This window comes from Pygocentrus nattereri, chromosome 2 (assembly GCF_015220715.1).
Source record: "Pygocentrus nattereri isolate fPygNat1 chromosome 2, fPygNat1.pri, whole genome shotgun sequence".
NCBI lineage: Eukaryota > Metazoa > Chordata > Actinopteri > Characiformes > Serrasalmidae > Pygocentrus > Pygocentrus nattereri.
In genome coordinates, this window is record NC_051212.1 from 9,655,638 (window position 1) to 9,680,068 (window position 24,431).

Below are 24,431 nucleotides of genomic sequence, written 5' to 3' on the forward strand. Positions count from 1 at the left end.
TTGGCCATGGAAACCCATTCCATGAAGCTCTCTACGCTGTTCTTGAGCTGATCTGAAGGCCATATGAAGTTTGGAGGTCTGTAGTGATTGACTCTGCAGAAAGTCGGTGACCTCTGCGCACTACGCCCCTCAGCATCCGCTGACCCCGCTCTGTCATTTTACGTGGCCGACCACTTCGTGGCTGAGTTGCTGTCGTTCCCAATCGCTTCCACTTTGTTATAATCCCACTGACAGTTGACTGTGGAATATTTAGTAGTGAGGAAATTTCACGACTGGACTTGCTGCACAGGTGGCGTCCGATCACGGTACCACGCTGGAATCCTCTGAGCTCCTGAGAGCGACCCATTCTTTCACTAATGTCTGTAGAAGCAGTCTGCAGGCCTAGGGGCTCAGCTTTATACACCTGTGGCCATGGAAGTGATTGGAACACCTGAATTCATTGATTAGTATGGGTGACTGAATACTTTTGGCAATATAATGTACATGAATTATTCCTTTTTTAAGTGTAAACATCTGAAACAACTGTAAACATCTAAGAGTTAATCCCTCATGGAGAACTCTCTGATTCTCATCACAGACTTGTGAAACCCTAAAGTATCAAAGGAACTATTCATCATTGTTGCCTAGAAATGTGTTCCACCACATGGACTGAAACTTTCGCTCGGGATCTGAGGATGGTTCTCAAGATGTGAGAACTTGTGAATGTTGCGCTAGGCTGTACATGACAACTTGCTAATAAAAGTACACAAGTGGCACTGAAAGTGATGTTTGATGAAGCCAGAGCTGATCATGAAGCCGGAACTGAAACGTTAGGGAACAGAAGTCACTCCTCAGCACCTTCAGGGCTCTGGATTGATGCCTTCACCTGAAAATGTGCAGAATAGGGGCTTTGACTTTCTAAAGTCAATGTCTGCAGCATTTCTAGAGGGCTCTGAAAGCAACATGTTTTCTCAGTTTTCTAGTTTGCTTTTAGCAGTGAGGGCTTAAATCAAGTTTAAAAGTAGTGGTCTGACAAGAAAGATCAAATTCAGACACTTTTGCTCTACAGTTTGCTTCTAATTTGCACTGGAGCTACAGAGCTAATGCAGCTAACATGTACTGGGGGCAGTCATGGGCTGGAGTTTAGGCAACCAGCCTTGCGACCGGAAGGTTGCCGTTCCGATCCCCTGAGCTGATAGTACGTGACTGAGGTACCCTTGAGCAAGGCGCCTAACCCCCAACTGCTTCCCAGGCGCTGTGGATAGGGCTGCCCACCTCCAGGCAAGTGTGCTCACTGCCCCCTGTGTCTTCACTAGTGTGTATGTGATGTTTCACTACACGGACGGGTTAAATGTGGGATGACATTTCCCTGTTGTGGGACTAATAAGGGTCACTTAATCTTATGAAACTGGATGGCCAAAATATACAATAGTGGACAAAGCAGGCAGAATTCAGACCTCAAGATGGTTACTATTGCTGTTTTAGCTATGCAACATACTTTTGGCCATGTTTACATATGACAGTATATATATATATATATATATATATATATATATATATATATATATATATATACACAGTTTATATACAGTCATATATGTGTGCATGCCATCCTTTTCCATGGTCCTAGCCCAGAAAAGGATGGCATTCCCACTCCAAGTAAGGCAAGAAGACCTGCCCCAGGAGGAGTTTAAGTATCTTGGGGTCATGAATGATGAGAAGAGGGGTCATGAGATCGGCTGCAGGCTGGGACAGGCAACAGCAGTAATGCGTTCACTGTACTGGACTGTAGTGGTGAAGAGGAAGCTGAGACATAAAGCACAGTTCACTCTGTTTACTGGTCGGTCTACATCCTACCCCTCATTTGTGGGGCACGGTACCAATGGCCCTGAATAGTGAGCTATTTAGAGTGTAGAATCTGTCATTTTCTGACCCACAAACTGTCACATGAGGATTACAGAGCCAATTCTGATTTAGCCGAGGTTAGAAAGCTGGTTTAACGAGACCATAATGACATTAGCTACATGTAGCTACCTGCATCTTGTTTTCTCACTGAGGGGGCACGCTTTTTCCGTTTTCAGGCTTTTGGCTCTTCAAAGCTTCCTGTCAAGTGGGGCACAACTACTATGCCTGTATGGACAACATGGAACACATCGTCGCTTTCATCTCACCACACTGCCAGTCCTTTACATTGTATGAAAACTGATGAATGGACCAATAGAAATGCTCTGAAATCAATTGGAATAAAACCTGTTTACACTGACTTGCATTGAAAGGTGAGAGCGTTTTTGCCCTCTCCTGTAAAGTTACTATTTTGGAGATACGTGTTTTTCTCTGGTCTGAGCTGGTTTATGTTGGTTTAGGCTCATCTAGTGCTGGTCTGTTGCTGGATTAGCTAGTCACCCAGCATGACCAGAATTCCAGCACCCAAAACACAGCACGCTGATTTTGCTGGTGCTTTTCTTTTCTACTAGGAATCATGTAGCTTGTTATTACACTCGACATGAACAGTCTTAGACTGAACATTATTGTTGTGGCTTATTAGGTGACCCTGCAGTCTTCAGACACATATAACATGCTTCTCCAATAAATAAAGGTATATGCCTTTATGCTCTCCAGCACTGCTTCCGTTATTTTTTTAGCTCCAGTACGAAAACAAAACGGAAACAAACTACAGACACTACATGTCTTGCCTGATCAACACTGTTTATAAGGTGAAAACTGTGTACATTTGATATTTTCACCAAACCAATTTTAGAATAAAGGAATGTCCACCCATAGTGAGGAGAGAGGAAGCTGAATGACAGTAAGCCCGTCTTTGGCTGATGAGGGTTCGCTGCTAAGCAGGACTTAACAGCGCTGAGTGTGATCAGTGAGGGCTCACGTGATGGTGTCGATCATGTCCAGCCCCATCTCCACACAGCAGTGGGCGTGGTCGGTCTTGGGCTGGGTCAGTCCTGACACGCAGTAGTAACAGTCTCCCAGGATCTTAATGCGCCGGCAGTGGTTCTCCTGTCGAACAAAAGGACCGTTATGGGTGTTTCCGGTTCATGTTTATGAAAGACAAGCATTTATTTCAGCTTTAATTCCAAGACGATATTTGTAAATCATCCTTTTTTCACATTTTAGTGTTTTACGCAATTTAAGCAACGCCTTCCTGGTGTTTTACTTCATGACATGAGGCCAACAGACATTTTGAAAAGCAAACGTTTTAAGCGTTAAGTCAAGATCAAGCATAAGATCACACTTACTTTACGTTCTAAGCATTATCTTCACTCGTTTTTGAGTAGCATGATGGTAAGACAGAGTAATTGACACATTCTGAAATGTCCAACAACTTCTAGATTCAATTTCATATAAAAATCCAGGTCAATCTGAATAATAAATATGATATCATAAGTACTTATAAAGCTCCACCTTGCTGGATAACAGAGCTTAAGCATTCAGTATGGATCCAAGAGGAGAGAAAAGCAATAAAAAATATGGTTAATGTATGTTAATCCTATTTTTCTTTACAGTAATAAGCCACAGAGTGAACCATCCAAATTCTGGTATTTTGTAGCAGTTAACAGAAACTGGGCACTAAAGTTAGAGTCATGTTTAAATGTGATGTGTGTATAGAATGCGTTTACTTATTTTAACTAGGAGACTGCAGGGCCTCCTGAAAATAACACAATAAATAATAATAATAAGAAGAAGAAGAAAAATAATAATAATAACTAAGCCTATGACAAATGTGACTCATGTAAATACTTAATTGGAAATGTAATTGCCGAATATATATATATATAATCAAAATTAGCCCAGAGGTCCAAAGCGCTAAGTTATACTGAGAAACGTTTCAGATGTTTGCCACAGACCAGCAAGGACACGTAGACGGGCAATGAGGCCAAACTGGATGAGTTAATGACCTCATTTAATTTCCAGTGTGTGTGTGTGTGTGTGTGTGTACTCGTGGGCTGAGTGTATCAAGAGATCACAAACTCATCAACATGCTGTTCTCCGACACACAGCCTGTCGCTCTGGATCCTGGTGGCAGTGTGTGTGTGTGTGTGTGTGTGTGTGTGTATGCGTGTGTGTTTGCGCATGCGTGTGTGTGCGTGCGTGCGTGTGTATGTGTGTGTGCGTGTGTGTGCATGTGTGTGTGTGTGTGTGTGTGTGTGTGTGTGTGTGTGTGTGCGTGCGTGTGTGTATGTGCGTGCGTGCGTGTGTGTGTGTGCGTGCGTGCGTGTGTGTGTGTGCGTGCGTGCGTGTGTGTTGGGGGTGGGGAGGTTAGTGCTGAGCCAAGGCTTTGATGCCATATTTGATTTTAGCACAATCCTCATTGAGTAGAATCAGATTCAGGCTCTATTAGTAAATGAGCACAATAGAGTTTATCCTTACATATACATTAGTTCATAATTCTTTTCTATGCGATCATATAAATGTTCATCATGCATACTCATATGGAAATGCAATATATGCATATATGTGCACATGCATCACAAAGGGTCAGGCATATATTTCAAAATATATGCATGTATATAAGTATGAAATACTGGACTTATAAGCATAATGTGGACCATATATACATGTCTGCTATGTGGGTAAACACATATGTATTATATATGAAATATATCGCTGTTGTAGGAAGAAAAGTTTCTTACATAATTTGAAAATACCTGTTATCCTTTACATTGTGTGTAAATTTCATAATGAATGGACTAAAAGAAACGGCCCAAAATGATTTGTCTGAAAATGTCTGGTTCCATTGACTTACATTAAAAGTAAAGTAGGTTTTTCCTTTAATATAATATATGTAAAGACCTGTAAAGTCACCATTTTTTAGATTTTTGAGGTTTTCTTCAGCAGCAATATATGTGTGTATATATATATGTGTGTGTGTGTGTGTGTCATGTGATATATGTCTGATACATCAGGATCACACACATGTCTGTTCTATAACAGGAAGCTAGCACAGGCGTCACAACCCAAATGTTAAGAAGAGACGTTTTTGTCCTTTCAGTAAAAATCAAACCACCTTGGAAGCCACAACATTTTATGTCCATTTCACCATCTTGGCTGTAAACATGCCTCAGTTTGTGCTAATGACTAGAATAGGATCCTAGTATATGATAAAAATATAATATAACGGAAACACAGACTTACTTTGCTCTGCCTTAAGCTTTAGCTCAGCTATTTTCTCGCATCTCCAGCAGGAAACTTTTACAAGAGTGGAGTTTCTTGTAAAATGTCTCTCATTGTTCACATTTTTAAGAGGCTGAAGTCGCTTCTCATTCGTCAGCCTCTTGTTTGAATTTTCCCGCTCCACCTTAAGTGGTGCAGCAGTTACTTTATGGTGCCTGAGTACCTGAGTTTTTGACAGTTTCTCGTTGCAGATTAAACGTTTCAGAAAAACAGCTGGAGGGATTATAAACGCAAACGAGTCCATTCATCTCCAAATTATCGACGTTTGTCTTAGATTTTTCTTTTTTCTGTTTCATTAGATACTAGCTAGGTGAGATTGTTGTCTGTGTTGCTATGGTGACCAGCAGTCTGCGCGCCAACCTTCAGGGTTAAAGGGTGAATTAGCAGTTCTACATTAAGTCCAGCGTTTAAGGCTGTTTACTGTTAAAACTGTGTTGAACGATCAGCAGAGCTTTGTTTTACTGCAAGGGAGGATTATTTTATCATTATCTAAACATCTAATTCTAAACAGGAGCCTAAACAGGGCAGTAAAAGAGTCGCATGGTGCTCCAGATCCCTGGGTTAGAGCATCAGGAGTTGGACACTATAGAACATAATTAAAGTGACAATGGAATCAACCAAACATAAGATAAGATAAGATAAGATAAGATAAGATAAGATAAGATAAGATAAGATGAGATAAGTTCTAGCTATGTCACTGACTGTGAATAAGAGTTCTATCCTACAGCAGCACCAGCTCAACAGCAGGACTCTTTACTAACTTCAGCTCCTCAAGTCCAAGTTTTACTGCAAAGGAGGATTATTTTATCATTACCTACAAATCTAGTTCTGCTGTGGGGCCACAACAAGGCAGTAAAAGAGCCCCATGTTGCTGACCCCTAAACTATTAGCATATTTACATTAACTTACATTGAAAGTAAAGTAAAAGACGTTTTTGCCCTCTCCTGTAAATTTACAGATTTAGAGATACTTATTGTTCTCTAGACAGTAACAACATGGTGCATATGTCATATATTTGGTCAATATATTGCCATATACCTGATTTCCGTATGGCTACACACTGTAATACACTACAACATATGAATCCATTTTCCAAACTGATGCTGAATTGATGGAAGTGGTACTGAAACCTGTTGATGACTGTGAACTCTCACATGGTGCACAGGTGTCAGACTCTGCCGCCCTGGACATTCACAGCTCTGCAGGATTCACCCCACTGAACTCACAAATGAGGGGAATTAGGTGCTTTAGAGCAGGGCCACTGCTCCACTGTGCTGGAGTGATGGATACACAGCCTTGGATTGAAGATGTTTCTGAGAAAATGCCCAAAGTGTGACTGATGAGTGGGTCAACTACCATGAGCAGGGGCTGTGGCACCAATCCAACCTTAAACTGGAGTCACACACGTTCTCACACCAGATGCTAACTTTGGTTCAGCCGAGTAACTGACTGATTGATTGACGCGCATCAATACCACTCTAAGCAGATATTTCTAAAAAATAATACCATTTACCTTGACAATGGGGTTCAACTGAGCCTGGTCCTGCACCAGAAACACTTGGGAAAGTGAACTGGCATGAATTAGCAGAAGCCAGCAAGAACGCAATACAGCACATAACACAGGTTAACCAACCAGAAACCCAGTTTAAAATAAGCCCAGTAAAAGAGCAGGCAGTGTCCATCGTTGTTTCGTCAGCTCTGCCCACAGTGGCAGCAAGTGTGAGTTGGCTGAGCAAGCACAAGAGTTAGCTGAGGAAGCAGAAGCAGCTGTAAACGCTGAGGGCTGGGATTCTTAGAAGTTAACGTTTTCTAGATCACACACACTTCCGTCGAAATGCTCACCTCCAATTTTGTTCTGGCCCAATTTACGGCTGGGTCTTCAACCCAGATCTGGCCCACACATTGTAGAGTGAGAAGAACTAAAGGATATGGCCCAAATTCTGCCCCAATCTGGCCCAACTACACTGTTGGTCCACAGCTTTCACGCCACAATTGACCCATAAACGTAGGCATGGCCCACATGCCTAGCATCTACCCGGTAGGCAACCAACACTCACATGGGACAACCAGAATCGGCCCAAAACTATCCAGTATCTGGGTTACCTTCAGAGCCTTGCTGCTATCCCCAGAGACACCATAATCCAGAATATGTGGTCAAGAATTGCTGTGTCAAGCAAAAATGGGGTGAGGGTTAAAAGGTTAAATGGTGAGTTCAGCTTAAACCAAAACAAGAAAAGCATAGTTTGTGTTATAGTAGCACGGGAGAGGTTGTGTTAGAGATGATGTCCATCATAGAGGGAAACTGGCCAAAGTGAGAGGTCAAGAGGATGGGAAAACCTCTGCGTGATGAGCCATATGCACATTTCTACCCTAGGTTTAGTTGTCCTTATTTAGGCAATAGAAATGGCACGAAAAAGCCGTAAACCAGACTCTGGTCTCCGTCTCCGTCTCTACTGCTGCTAGCCATTAATCTCCATTACACTGCGCTGGTTCAGGACACTCCTGTGGGGCTACCATGCAAACAGACGGAGAGCTGGGAGAACACACAGAAATTGAGAAGCACGGACAGACAGGCAGAGAGGCCGACTGCGCTATGAGCGTCAGATCTGCTTAGCGACTCGCCACATTCAGGCCTCGGAACAGACAAGCCTCACCTTCTGTGATATACACAGCATGCATAACAACACCTGACGCAGGCAGAATAAACGCCTGCTCTGCTTAACAAACCAGAGCATTCAGGTCACATTTAGTATGACACAAGAGTCCAGGCTGTTAGGCAGTCCTGCCTTCCAGCTACACTCACTGGTCATTTTGATCAGAAACACCACCACAGATGTTCTGTATAGGTGTACAATTACTAGCTGTAGCCCCTGCAGCATAACCTATTATTCTACCCCGTCCATCAAATGAAAGGGGCCGATGTAGGACTACCATAGTCTCACATGGACACAGCAGTGACACTGACACAGTAGTGTGTGTGTGTGTGTGTGTGTGTGTGGTGTAGATACGCGTGTATCAGACACAGAAGGGTTACTGGAGTTTTTATACATCTCAGTGTCGCTGCTAGGTTGAGAGTGAATCACCGCCCAAACATTTCCAGCCATGAACAGTTCTGTGGTTAGAAACGGACCGGTGATGAAGGCCTAACGCAGAATCTGGGCCATAAATCCAGCACCTGGTCCTGGATTTTGTACTTGCTGGTAGGTATGACCTCAGGTGGCCAATCGGTTACATTTACAGTTGAGTTCACTACCAACGATTAATCAAATCAGGACTGCAAACGGGATGAAGGTTCCGATTTGAAGACTTCTTGGGCTGGAAGATGGATAACACAAACAGTCCCTGACAAATTAGGTGTGGCGACAATTCAATTGGCCAGCAGGTAGACAAGAGAGGGCCAGAGGAGGCATAATGCTTTCTAGGAATGCTCTATGCCAGGACTCTTTACATTTTTACAGTTAATAATTTTTTTACATATTGTTTTCCTTTACATACATTTTATGTCTGTCTATGCTGTCTAGTACGACTGCATTTTAGGGCCACTGTTAATAAAAATAAAAATAACTTTTTTTCTAAAAAAAGTAATAATATTTCAATTTAAAAAGTCTTAGTATTTTGAGAAAAAAGTCACACGGTGTGATATTTCGAGAAGCAAGTCGAAATATTTCAAGAAAAAAGTCGAGCTACTTGGTGGAGTTCTACTTTCATTTTTTTTCTCGATATAGTATGACTTTTTTTAAATATTATGACTTTTTTCTCTAAATGTTATAGCTTTTTTCTTAAGTATTACGACTTTATTCTCAAAGTCTACTATTTTAATTTTTATTAACAGCGGCCCTAAAACGCCATCGTATTCTAGTATGTCTGTGTGTACTTGCCTTCATCTCATATTTGTTATATTTTCCCATCTGAACTGGGAAAAAACAGTCTCATTCCACTGTGTACTCCTTGTTATATAGTCTGAATGACAATAAAGTTCACTTTGACTTTAACTTTACTAAAAGAGTCACTGTAAAACTGCATCATACAAGGTCTTATATATGTTCATGCCTGCTACAAGCTTCTAATAAAACACAATGTCTTTTACAAGCTTAAAAAGTTTGTGCTTACTCTAGAACAGCCCAAAAATGTTAGCTTAGGGCTAACATACTACAGGAAACCCCATAGGTGAGCTAACAGAAAATTAAATTACAGAGGTTTTTATCATTGTTTGACATTTATGGCCTGAACTGAGGGTCTAGCTCTAACAGTCAGTTCATGCTGGGCCTCATGCATTCCTTATAGCACCACAAGCAGTGTCACCCTGTGCTGTGATCCACTACCCAAATAATATCTGATCAGTGGTGGTCCTGTGGTGGTCCCTTTCCACTGATGAACGGGGTAGAGGGCGGCTGATAAAGTGCACCACAACAGGCTACGTTCAGTAACTGTAAACCTGCAAAGTGAGCCTATATGGTAGGTGTTTCCGATAAAATGGCCATTCACTGTAAGTGTAGCTGTTGCTACACTCACTGCTTTGTGAATGTGCTGAAGTGTTCTTTAGTCTTAATCTGATCTCTCTGTTAAAGTCCTCCGTGTGAGTTCAGACGCAAGCAGGATTATCTTCACGTGACGTGAGCAGTTATATTTAAACCTCCCCCTCCCCCCCACACACACACACACCACACACACACACACACACACACACACACTCTACACATAATGCAAACGATGCACACCTAAGTCACACACTCACGTGCGACGTGACATAAAATCAGGTGCTTACTTTGCGTGTACCTGATACACGTGGACGCACGTACACAATTGACGCTCTGAAGTAAGAGTGTGTAATCTGCCTTGAGCTTTGCCACAGGGGCTGCCGACACACCTGTGGATTTAAAAACTTCTCACCGTGAAACATGATGACACCACTAAATAAAAGCGGAACAGTAATTCCCAACAAAATTCCCAACAAACACGCCATGTGCATCCAAATAAACTTCACCCTGCCATTCGCAATGGTGAACCTCCAAATGAGAATATCCTTTAAACATCAGTGTTAAAAAAGCAGCAGAATTCTTACTTCTTTATATGAGCAATCAAAAAACCAATTCACTTACCAGCATGTAGACGATATACATGCCACGTTTTTATGTTTACAGTCTATATGCAGACATTCAACTGAACAGAAATGTGTTAATACACAAAACTTTAACACAAAACAGGAAAAGAAACACATTCAAATCAATTGAAAACATGTTAAAATCTAAAATCCACTTGTTTATCTGCAAGCTTTGTTACCCTCCTGTTCTTCAGTGGTCAGGACCCCCATGGACCTTCACAGAGCAGGTACTATTTGGGTGGTGGATCATTCTCAGCACTGCAGTAACACTGATATGGTGGTGGTTTATTAGTGTATGTTGTGCTGGTCTGAGTGGATCAGACATAGCAGTGCTGCTGGAGTTTTTAAACACTGTGTCCACTCACTGTCCACTCTATTAGACACTCCTACCTTGTCGGTCCACCTTGTAGATGTAAAGTCAGAGACGACAGCTCATCTGCTGCTGCACAGTTTGTGTTGGTCATCCTCTAGTCCTTCATCAGTGGTCACAGGACGCTGCCCACAGGACGCTGCTGGCTGGATATGTTTGGTTGGTGGACTACTCTCTATCAAGCACTGCTGTGTCTGATCCACTCAGACCAGCACCACACACACTTACACTTCACCACCATGTCAGTGTTACTGCAGTGCTGAGAATGATCCACCACCCAAATAGCACCTGCTCTGTGGTGTTCCTGTGGGGGTCCTGACACGGCATTTTATGCCATACATTTGGAACTAAAGGTCTCTGCAATCATGTCAAACTATGATTTTAGCAAGTGTCCTTCAAATGACACACACAAAATTGTGCCATAACTGTACGTTTATAGCTTAATTTGCTCTGTTGGTCACACGTCTTGCTTAATTCCAGGCCTCAGATCAATACGGCTGAGCCATCATGAATGTGATGAGGTTACACTGCCCATCGACTCACTCTATCTTGCCGCCTTTTTCCCGGTAATCTTTAAGCTTTGGCTTTCTGTCTTGCCAACTGTCTGCATTTCTGTCTGTCTGATCAGTTTCTGCACTATCACGCCTTCGCTTTGTATAGTACTGTACTCCAGCTAGAGGACTGACCGTTTCCAGGTGTTTCTACCTTTCTAAATCAGGCCCATCTCCAGTATGTATGTATATGAATAAGGCTAATGATACAGGCATGTAAACTCTAAAGCAATGAAAAATGGAACAAATTCAGAAGCTAACTTCTTCTACAGGGTCTGGAGGCTTCGTCCTTAAAAGAAAACTCCAGTGATTGTAAATGAGACTTGGGCATTGTGGTGCACTCTCACAAAAATAACAGGGAAAATGTAAATCAGAGATGCCTAATCCTAGTCTTGAAGGTCTACCACTTTGGACAATTTGGCTCCAATATTCAGAGCAAATCATCAGTGTGTATGAAATTTGTCAGATGTCTCATTTTGAGATCCCTCCTCAACAATTATTATAAATAGTGGACATTCTGTTAACCCTCAGAATAATTTCTAAACTGGCTTCATAAGGCAAAGTGCTTGGACCCCTTATGATTGCCACTCGCAATGTAATTTGCAGGTAGTTTTTTAGCTCTCATTATGGTGGCAACATGGCACAGTTTCTGCTTTGTCACGCCTTCGCTTTGTATAGTACTGTACTCCAGCTAGAGGACTGAACGTTTCCAGGTGTTTCTAAATTTCTAAATCAGGCCCATCTCCAGTATGTACAAATATGTGAGCGACTTCAGGGAGGACCCAAGCATAATCCTTACAAGTCACAGTCATTGCTGATGATAACCAAAGCATGGTGTGATATGAATGGATATGAATTATATTAATTCATACTCTCTCTGGACAATGCAGCCTGTAACACATCACTTGAGCACTGATCTAACTGTGCCATAAACATGTCATGGAAGATATCATCTGTGACAGATTTTGATCATTAATTTATTGGTTTTTGTTACCAGAACGAAAATGTACATGACATTGTTATATTACTAGATCATAACGCTTCATTACAACGGTAATTCAACATGACACTGTTATATTACGAGACATAATCTGTCATGACAGTTAACAGTAATGCAATAATCTGGCTTAACAAGGATAATGTAATGTGATGCTGTTATATCACTGGACAGAATCTATCATGACAGCAGTACTGCAAAGTCACATATAACTTCACATAATCTGTCTTGACAATGGTAAGGCAGCATGATACTCTTATATGACTGGACACAATACGTCATGACAGCATATGACACCTGCCATGGCATGTTTATTGCACGGTTATATCAGTGTTATACAGGGTTCAAGTGCTGTATATATATATATATATATATATATATATATATATATATATATATATTCAACTCTAAAGTCATAAAGTATTCTAAAGTCATAGTACAGCTGTGTTTGTAGTAGAAGAGAAAATATTTTATTATGATTTAAATTTGAGGAAACATCTTTTAACTTCACCTCTTTCTGTCATTGGTTGACATAACAACGAATTGAAAAAAGCCAGAAGTGCAAACTCAAAACCTGTCGATACAGAATTCACTGTGATACCTTATAACTAAATATTTAATTATGTAATTATATTTGAATAGTACTAGATATTCAAATCTCCAGTCAGGAGTTGCTGAAACAGGAAAGTTTAGCTGAGAGTTTACTAAGTAGAAAGTAGGGGAAACATGCATGTTGTTCCTGTTGCAGTCCCCTAAATTTTAAATTGCAGCAAAGTTTGGGCCAGTTCCTGTTTGTCAGTTATGATATATCAAACCAAACAAGCTTCCCCCAAACGCAAGTATTTTCTCCATAAACACTGCATTATCTTAGTTTAATGTTGTTTCGGTGTATTATGGTTTTCTTCATAAAAAGTATAAAAAAATCGCTAAAAAGTCTCCGTAGCTAGCTAGCTACCTTTCCCGTTCCACCTTAAATAAACCAGCAGTTCTGATGCCCTAAGAGCCAGAATGTAACTGCTGCACTATTTAAGGTGGAACAGGAAAATTAGAACAAGAAGCTGGTGAATATCTGAACTTCAGCTTCGTATGACCAAAGAATTGGCTGTGGGCCATAATAAATATCTTTGAAAACATAAGATGTCCTAATTGTGACAGTGAGGTTTGCTGAATTTTCCCCTCCTCTGCTATCACTGAAAATGGGCCTGGTCTCCTACAGAGCCTTTTTTATTTGAGGGTCCCATTTCATAGGGCAAGATTTCAACCACTACCCCTTGTAAGTGAGTTTCAAGCGGTTAGGGTGACACTTGAAAACAAGGGGTAGGGGTAAAAAGAAGAAATGGGATCGGCCCTGAGCGCAGCGTAACTTGTGTTCAAAGGGTTAAATGTTATTTCTGGGTGATTAGAACAGAGAAGTTAGCAGAATGACAGGTGATAGAATGTTAAAATAGAAAGCTGTGACTAATGTGAACAACAGAACCTGCCACAGTCATCAGCAAAGGTCATCTTTTACAGGCGTCATGTGTGAAAGGATCTAATGTCTGCAACCTGGAGAGAGATCTGGAAAAAAAGAGCAGTAACTGCCTGAGTTTCACTGAAGATCGCAGAAGTCTGACCACACAGCCCTTCATCTCTTACACATGATTCGCTGTTTTGTTTAAATTAAAATTAGAAACTTAACAAGGGAATAAGGAACAAAGTGAGTGTGTGTGAAAGAGGAAGAGATGCACAAGCATCAAGCCAGTAATGAGAGAGTGCAAAAATACACAAGTTGGGTGATAAAGCAGAAAAAGGTCTGAATCATTTGTAGGATTTTATGCAAAATGTGTTTTAAAGCTTTGATGTCAATCTTTGATAATGTAGGAAATTAGAAGAGATTTTATTGGCGATATTTTACACTTTATTTGACTAGCAAACCATTTCTAAAATTTCTAATATACTCACCATATACAAACTCAACATTTCGAATAATTAGTAAGAACTTATGAATTTCTTTTAGAAAAATAGCTTAAAATATTTAAATCCATATTGTATTATATTGCCTCAATGATAACACATTTAACATATAGTACTTTCAAACTTCTGAATATAAGAACAATGCTCTATCCAATTTTAATCAATTCTCAGTGTATTTTGTACATTTTCACCCTTTTCTGTAAGTTATAGTCAAGAAACTCAAGCAAAAGAAATCTCATAATGTCTCTAAATGCATTTGTATATATTAATCATAGTATGCATTTACATTTTCCAGTGTGCTTGACATTCAGCAGCAGACATAATATTAATAAGGCTAATGATACAGGCATGTAAACTCTAAAGCAATGAAAAATTGAACAAATTCAGAAGCTAGCTTCTTCTACAGGGTCTGGAGGCTTCATCCTTAAAAGAAAGCTCCAGTGATTGTAAATGAGACTTGGGCATTGTGGTGCACTCTCACAAAAATAACAGGGAAAATGTAAATCAGAGATGCCTAATCCTAGTCTTGAAGGTCTACCACTTTGGAGAATTTGGCTCCAATATTCAGAACAAATCATCAGTTGTGTATGAAATTTGTCAGATGTCTCATTTTGAGATCCCTCCTCAAAAATTATTATAAATAGTGGACATTCTGTTAACCCTCAGAATAATTTCTAAACTGGCTTCATAAGGCAAAGTGCTTGGACCCCTTATGATTGCCACTCGCAATGTAATTTGCAGGTAGTTTTTTAGCTCTCATTGTGGTGGCAACATGGCACAGGAATCAACACATCATACGTCAATTTTTAGACAGAAAAAATAGAATCTGATTATCTTGATTGTAAACAATGTTCATTTACATATAGTCGCCTTTTGGTACCCACCTTTCTAAAGCTTTAAACCAACTGCTCAATAAACCTCTTCTGTACTTAAGTTCTGGTTATTATGAATAAATGAATGAATGAACTTTGTCATTGCACATTGTACTCATATACTTTCACAACGATATTGAAGTACAAATCCCTGCTCTCGGTGCAAAATAAAAACAGAAAGAGAAAAATAAAATAAGATAAAATAATTTAAATACTATACAAATTTACACTCAACAAAACATAAACAATATATATATATATATATATATATATATATATATATATATCAGTACCATTAAGACACTGATTTCTAGTAACTTGAAATTTTTTTTTTAGGCCAGCATAATGTCCAACCGCAGTTAGTGAACTCTTTCAATCTACTCTTTCATTCACATGAGCAGCATTTTCATCATTCAAAACCACAAATTTCACTGAAAGGCGAGTGACTGGAGGAGATACTTAAGGGGTAAATCAGGTGTGGGTTGGCTTTGGGTTCAGGATTGACGTTAAGGTGAGGGTTAGGATTAGAGCCAGGTTTAGAGTTATTGTCAGTTTAGTAGATATTTAGTTGAATGTACCTTGAACATAAATTAAGTATCCAGAAAGTATCTAAAGTGGATTATCCAACTAAAGCATTACCTTAAAATGCTTTAAGAAAATTTAACCTCTATACTGAATGTGTATATCGCTGCTGTCTCAATGAAACCTTGAAAACTTAACAGGAGAACAAAAAAACAGTTTATTTTTAGTATAGGTCTATGTAACAAGACCCCCCCCCCCCCCGAGTAATTTATCATAAAATTTACAATGTAAAAGGTCAACAGGCATTTTCAAATTATGTCAAAAACTGAGAAATGACAAAAATGGAGATACAAGGTTTTGTTTTGACAGCAGCAAACTATTGATATTAGTTTTTTTTCTTGTTGTTTTTTTTGTCTAATTTATTAATGACATATAAAGCATGACATATCACATCATGTCATTGATTAATGGTAGGCTGAGTTTATTTATCCATTTTTATGCATAATTGCAGGATGTTATATAGCATCTATAGCCTCCAGATGTTGGTCAAACCTATGTGTACTTTGCACCTGTGCAAATAACTGTCATTCTACTAAAGCAAAACGCGCCGCCCTCTCAGAAAATTGAATCATTTGGATGTGTAAAACTCGTGGTATTGCTTTAAAAGTGCCCATAAAATGAATCATTGAAAATGTCACTACTGGTGGACAGAAAATAATTAAAAAAGAGGAGAAAGAAAAAGAAAGGAGAACGATGAGGGTTGAGAGTGTGACTGTGAATGAGAGTGGGCTTCAGTTGGCGGGTGGAGATGCGATAATGACCGAGTGTTCCTGGCCTGCTTCCTCCAGCCTGTCCCCAGCAGCCAGGTGGCCTGAGGCTGCTTCAGTCTCACAGAGTGCCATGGACGCATACACATGCACAGGGCTTGCCCACACACTTTCCCACCCTCCTCTCAGCCATGTGTGAGCTCCGTGGGCAAACCCACTGTAACTGGCTACTGTGCCTGAGGCCTGGGAGATGCAAACAAGCCTAACTAACTAGCCATTTAGTCACTAGATTGTTTAATTAGAGGTCTTACGTATTTCCTACCCCTGTGGACCACACAGTACTTCTAGAGCACAAACTCAACCTCATCTTATCTGGCAGGAAAAGGATATTGCATTTTGACTGTTGCAGTGGTCTGCCATGTAAACTGGCCAGCCACTTCATTAAGTACGCCTACTTGTTTTAACAACTCTCATCTTATCAGCTCCACTTACTGTATAGCTGCAATTTGTAGATCTACATTTACAGACTGTAGTCCATCTGTTTCTCTGATACTTTGTCAGCCCCATTTTTCTCTGTTCCAGGGTGACCACCACAGAGCAGGTATTGTTTCCTTACTTTCCTAATTCAGTGGCAAATGGGAAATCCTAAGAAGATCCACATTTCGAGTGTGCAGACCAATAATTCCTGGTTCATTTTTAAAATATACAATTACACAGACATAAAGGTAATAATAAATATAATAATAAATCAGCTTACACATAGCAAAAGAGGACAAAGCTGCTCTTCTGTAAAGAACACAGTGGTGCTTAATTAACCAACAATTACTAGTGAATCTTAAAGCTATGATAAATAGTGTGTATTGTGCGTAAGCAATGCAAATGTACATGCATGTAAATGACACCTCCATAATCAATTACTGGCAAAAATGTAGCCTCAAAGGATAAACTAGTCCTATTCCTAATAAAATAAAATGCCAATTTCACCTTCAATTTATTTACCAAAACCATAATATAAGGCTCAAATGTCAAAGAAATGCATACTATGCATACTAACCCATGTAGATACATTTTCAACCACATTTCTGATCCATTAAAATTGGTGACAGGTAGAAGGTTCAGGGGTATTTGCCTTGAATTTGTTAACAACACTGTTTTAGTTTTATCAATATTTAAAACAAGTTTAAAAGCATCTTGTAATTTACACAAAGCCTTAGTTTGATTAAGTGCTGAATGGTAGATGACAATATCATCAGCATAGCTATGGAAAACAATGACTATTAAAGACTATTAATTTATGCAGTAAAAGGTAGAGGACCCAAAATTGGTCCTTGAGGTACACCCTAAGAGTACACTGTCACTGACAGTGTCATTGTAAAACGGAAATAAATGCCACTAGAGAGACCACTGCGGTCCCACTAATTACTTAGTAATGGATAGTTAGTTATAAAGATGGATCACATCAAGCAATGATGATTTTCTCTATTATTAGCCAGCTAGCCGCGAATGTTACCCACAATGCCTCAATCACTAGTACACCTAAAATACAACAACACTGATAATGATTTGTATGTGAAATAAAAGAGAGAAACTAAGTTTCTTGCTTTGTCACTTGCATAGCTTGAAATTATCCATTTAAGATATACCAAGAGCAGTTTTAGAAGGTTTTTGATAACAGGCAAGAGAAACTAACTGCTAGCATGCTAAATACGGATCAGATTACAGCACGCTGGGTTGGTCATCATCCTGGACAAGAGTCAAATTAATTTATTATCTGTATTATTATCTGTAGGGCTACTACTCCAGAACCTAAAGTGATTGTAATCCACTGCTTTGCTGCACTCACTGTAGGAAACAATTCCATTAATGTGGTGTCACTGCTTAACCCCTGATGCTGCTCACTGGAAAATGGATGTGGCAGATAGAGAATAAATATAATAGGATGAGTTTTAGCCTCTCTTTGCCCTCTTAAAACCTTGCAGAAACACTGCCAGGTGAAAGCAGTTGCTGGTTCCTTCAGACAGTTATCTTTACTGCAGCCTAGCAATGCATTATAGCCATGTTCTTTATTCACAGTTTACTTCACTGAAGCAGTAGCGACTTTCAAACAGCACAATTGCTGGGGATAAGCAGGCTGATGCGATACTTTATGGGGCCACTTTTATTTAGTCTCATAAGCCCCACTTCTGACCATCTTTAGAAAGTCTGGTGTGTTTGTTGCTCAACATGGTCAAGAACGTCCAGCTTTGACAGAAAAGGGTATTTTAAGTGACATGCAACATGACCGGCTGCAGACTGTGTTGGCGTGATACAACAAAAACAAACCCAAGTGGAGCAAATCGGTATGTGTTGGCATATCACAAAGATATCTCACTTTGACTACATTGACACAGCAAGTAAAAGTGGCCCAAATCAGATTTTCTCACCAAATCCGAATTTTTTGTTTGCCTGTTCACAATATCTTTAAAATGTGACCTATATGTGATTTTAGACTGAACAGATCAGCTCCTAAACTGGCCACTGGCAAATGAACGATGCTTCACGATGCTTCATGTGGCTCATCCAGAGGTAAACAATCACGACTGCCAACAAACACCAATGGCTCCCAGAGCTTTCAGTTTCATTTTCGCCAGCAACATAGGAGCGATCTTCTAGCTTAATTGACATACAGCTCAGCTCATCACCCACAAAGTGTTTGAGTTTGCAGTAAAAAGGGCATGGTATTCAGCCATGGTCATTTTTTTGGTTCATGTCCTTGAATTCTTTAAACTTTGCTTTCAGACTTTTAACTGTTTGGCACTGCAGCCGTGTTCCCCTACGGCTGCGTTCGGGCATTTCTTTCAAAATCTCTTCGAACATGGAGTGTTTGTGATACATCTCTTCTAAATTTTTAGTATAGAAACATCAGCCTAGTTTTTGAGTCTCAACAGTAAAAAATCATGATGAATGTTGAGTTGGACAGATGTATGGATTCCGATCTGGCTTTTCAGACTGAGTCGCACTGATGCAAATCGGATGCGGACAGTAACATATATGAAAGCGTCTCAAATTGGAAATGAAAATGACAGATTCAGTGCGGTTTTTGCTGTTCACACTGACACACACACACACACACACACATACATCTGTGTCACATATGAAGAAAAAGATCGGATTTGAGCCACTTTTACCTGCTGTGTAAACAAAGCCTTAAAAGCTACGAAATGCTTCAAGAAAGTGCTTGGATAACCTTTAATCCCATTAACTTCACACTCTTTGTTCAATTTATCAACTGTCACTTTTCCTGTAAGACTGACAAAACAAAACAAAAGAAAAAAGGCTGCATGGACATGTGGGTTGCCAATCAGAATGTAGCTGACAAAGTCCCAATTATTGGAGGCCAGCTTACCTTACTATAGATATCAGGTTCTCCATTTAAGTAAGGAATCTGAGGCTTATTATGACAGCTGGAGTTTGAAGATTACCAGCTTTTGTGACATCTTATTGATGTACGCAAATGAAATATGATTTGATTCTGTCATTCGACATGGCCATGATCCACCTACTTTAACAACATGCTGCCAAGTGATGGACATGCAAAGTGACCAACCGCATATCATTATTTTTACATGATGAAACAGCGTAAATAAAAATGACTGCACCAGAAAATGCTGTGTTCAGCCCTATTCGAGCTGGATTAGTATTACCAGAGGAGATCTGTAATACCAACTGTAAGGAATCCAATTGGCCAGTTCATACAGGATAAAGTAATTTCACCAAATTTCCTCAGAAGCCCAGTTCAAAATGTCATAGCCTGCATGATCACAGTGAGAAGGTTAGCATTAAACAAATCTAAACAAAACAACGTTCCAGCATTTATTACCAGGTAGACCTGCATTAAGCTAGGAAAGTGGGCTCATATCACACGATAGATGTCACCCAACAGGATAGACATTGCTGGCCCCTAAGAGGTACTTTCAGATATTTTCATTCTCCTAATTATCCCATCCCCTAAACATATGTCAGTAAAGATTTTGTTGTGGCAGACTAGCCAAGCTAATGCTAACCAGCTCCTCTCTCCTGGTTAGCAACACTGTTTAACATTTAGAAACATTAGGTTGCTGTAGTGTTAGATTGAAATGTTGATGTTAAGTGAACAGGGGATTTATCAGTGAATAGCTCCATTGTTACGTCATCCCATCAAATGTTCTGTGGCCCTGAGCATGGTTAGCTAACCTTATTGAGAAAAAGCCTGGACCAAGTACAACCCCAATTCCAATGAAGTTGGGACATTGTGTAAAACATAAATAAAAACAGAATACGATGATTTGCAAATCCTTTTCAACCTGTATTCAACTGAATACACTACAAAGACAAGATGTTTAATGTTCAAACAGATAAACTTTATTGTTTTTTGCAAATATTCACTCATTTTGAATTTGATGCCTGCAACACGTTCCAAAGAAGTTGGGACATGGGCGTGTTTACCACTGTGTTACATCACCTTTCCTTTTAACAACACTCAATAAGCGTTTGGGAACTGAGGACACTAATTGTTGAAGCTTTGTAGGTGGAATTCTTTCCCATTCCTGCTTGATGTACAACTTCAGTTGTTCAACAGTCCGGGGTCTCCGTTGTCGTATTTTGCGCTTCATAATGTGCCGCACATTTTCAATGGGAGACGGTCTGGACTGCAGGCAGGCCAGTCTAGTACCCGCACTCTTTTACTACGAAGCCACGCTGTTGTAACACGTGCAGAATGTGGCTTGGCACTGTGTTGCTGAAATAAGCAGGACGTCCCTGAAAAAGACGTTGCTTGGATGGCAGCAGATGTTGCTCCAAAACCTGTATGTACCTTTCAGCATTAATGGGGCCTTCACAGATGTGTAAGTTACCCCTGCCATGGGCACTAACACACCCCCACACCATCAGAGATGCTGGCTTTTGAACTTTGTGCTGAAAACAATCCAGACAGTCCTTTTCCTCTTTGGCCCGGAGGACACGACATCCATGATTTCCAAAAACAGTTTGAAATGTGGACGCGTCAGACCACAGGACACTTTTCCACAGTCCATCTCAGATGAGCTCAGGCCCAGAGAAGCCGGCGGCGTTTCTGGGTGTTGTTGATATATGGCTTAACCTGTTGGACTATTTGCTCACGCAGTTGTTCACAAAGTGGTGAACCTCGCCCCGTCCTTGCTTGTGAACGACTGAGCCTTTCAGGGATGCTCCCTTTATACCCAATCATGACACTCACCTGTTTCCAATTAACCTGGTCACCTGTGGAATGTTCCAAACAGGTGTTTTTTGAGCATTCCTCAAGTTTCCCAGTCTTTTGTTGCCCCTGTCCCAACTTCTTTGGAATGTGTTGCAGGCATCAAATTCAAAATGAGTGAATATTTGCAAAAAACTATAAAATGTATCTGTTTGAACATCAAGTATCTTGTCTTTGTAGTGTATTCAACTGAATACAGGTTGAAAAGCATTTGCAAATCATCGTATTCTGTCTTTATTTATGTTTTACACAACGTCCCAACTTCACTGGAATTGGGGTTGTATAAGTGAAAATGCCACTAGAATGGTTACCCACCATGTGCAGAACAGTTAGGCCTTGCAGCGGAAAATCGCCAATTATCAATTCAATTTATAGTTTTCGGATAACATCAGGCATTTTAGCAGGGAAGTTCATCACTGCACTGTGGCAACAAAGCCATAACTGATCCAGCAGTAACATGTTTTCAGTTTAAAGCCAATTTTAAAGCCAATTAAACAATATATTTGAGTTTAACAAATCAAAGCCAAAATCTGCACAGCCTTTTCCCACTTCAGTACTCCTGCTGCACTCTAGCCTGCATACTGGCACGCTAAAAAGTCTGTAAAAAAGTGCTTTACCATTAGAAATGCACTCATTAGTGTAGTAGGTGAAATATCAAACTGTGTTGGTTTGGTACACAGTATTAGATCAGCTAATGAAACTCAAGTGAGACTCATCAGCTACCATGGCTAATTATTGGTTTGCTTTGCAGCTTGTTAGCTGCTCATTAAAGTTTAAAGAACAATAAAAAATAAAATGAAATTTCTGTGTGTATTTACTGATTTTTAATCATTCTTATTCAAAATTTCCATTCTATGTGAGTCACTTGTAAATTCTGCATCATTTAAGGTGGAACAGAAACTTTGAATAAGAATGTGGTGAATAACAGGCCAACTTCAGCTTCATATATATCGCTGCTGTTGGAAGAAAACCTTGCATCTCCAAAGTGGTAACTTTACAGGAGAAGACAAAAACCTTGTTTGCTTTTAATGTAAGTCAATGGAACCAGAATTTTTTTCAATTCATTTTGGGCCGTTTCTTTTGGTCCATTCTTCACGAAATTTACACACGATATAAAGGGCCACAGGCAAATGCAAACTATGTCAAAAACCAAAAAACAACAAGAATGTATATACGAGGTTTTGTTCCGACAACAGCGATATGAATGTGCTATTATTTTAGAATTTTGGCAAATTTGGTAGCCATTTTTTCTGTTTTTGTGAAATCTCACACATTGTAATTTTCAGAACTTAAAAGTGCACCATGATGTATTTTTTTAAATACGTTAATAATTCAGGAGAAAAAAAACTGGCTAAAATATGGTGTGCACTGACATGAATTTCACTATACTACGTGAAATAATCTGATAAAAATCAAAGACATCGAGTCAAAGTTTCTCAGCAATGTTATACGTCTTTATGTATTAATGTCACAAACACAGTCTCAGAAAGAAGGTCTGGCTTGATATTTGAGTCTCAAATGCAAAATGAACATCGGGGGAATTGGCCCAAAACACATACCACACTACAAAATGTTCCACTGCATGTTACTTGTAGTTACACATTTTCACCAGAGAGGGCTCCAAAGTCCCAAAACTTACATAGTATGGCTTTAAGAGGTTTTCAGCTTATATCTCATCCACCAATCAAGCTAATCTTCTCCTCCCAGTGTTTTCTGGAGACCATATTTAAAGTGTTCCTGCATATTTTCATCTTTGGTCATTCCGGCTATTTTGCTTGGCCTTCAGTTGCGGCTGCAAGTCGCTACCAACGCTCTACCCAAAGGGCACTGGGGCATTTGTAATGATGTAATCAAATACTATGAGTAGTATTATCATAATGTACTTGCAAGACACTTGGTGTCAAGTGTGTCTCTAGAGCATGCTTCTGAGAAAGAGTGTTTCCAGCCTGAAAGAAAAAAAAAACATTCGGGTCTAATCCCGCGGATTAAAGGATTTCACAGGCACATGTGGATGGTAAGTAATGGTGCACAGATTACATTCAGATAAGACTGTGAGTGTGAGAGCGTGTGAGCGTGTGTGTGTGCGTGCGTGTGTGTGCGTGTGTGTGTCTGTGTGCGTGTGTGTGTGTGTGTGTGTGTGTGTGTGTGTGTGTGTGTGTGTGTGTGTGTGTGTGTGTGTGTGTGAGTGAATGGGAAATTTTAAAGAGAATGAGGGAAACCAAACCCTCCAGGCAGCCGTAAGACATGCACGACCTTCACTGTAAAGAAAACATTATCTCATAAAAACACAATAAGAACCCAGCAGTGAATGATTGATCATGGACGAATCTTATCATTCTTTTACAGTATGAGGCCTACAGAGCCTAAAAAAGGCTGCGTGTGGTACTGTGAGATGGTAGAGGGTGCCCGGAGGGGTTGGGGGGGTGGGGGTTGGTGGCCTTATCTGCCTGTCTTGTCGATAGTTCATCTGAGGGCAAGCACATCTCATTTCATGCAAATTTAGAAAGCAATTGCATTACATTTCAAATCTGTTCAACAATCTCCTCTCATAGATGTCGCAGACATGTACTGATGAGTTTGTCTTTCTTCCCACGGGGAGACGACATCGATCTGAGGGCAGTCTTAGCAAGTGGCCTCGTTCTGCTGCAGGATGAAGCCTTTCCATTACACTGTGAGTTCTCAACATTAGTGGAAGCACATTCTAAACCAACAGCGTCCTCAGGCGCGATGGATACGTGTTGGATGTTTTACAGCAATAGTCTACACATCAACATAATCAAAGCTGTTTTTTAAAATACATTTGTTTATTTGGAGGGTTGATCCTCACTAGCAGGACAGTGGGAAACACACTCTTTCTGGCCATATGCCTGCATAGCGCTGC

At 40.1% G+C, this 24,431-nt stretch overlaps 1 protein-coding gene across 1 annotated transcript in view; it reads right to left on the reverse strand.

The window, feature by feature from the left end:
* adcy1b (adenylate cyclase 1b) overlaps nt 1-24,431 on the reverse strand; it is a 117,290-nt gene that overhangs the window by 45,287 nt on the left and 47,572 nt on the right. Inside the window, exon 5 of the mRNA XM_037533725.1 lies at nt 2,864-2,991. Coding sequence (XP_037389622.1) covers nt 2,864-2,991 — 128 coding nt within the window. The remainder of the gene's footprint in view (nt 1-2,863; nt 2,992-24,431) is intronic.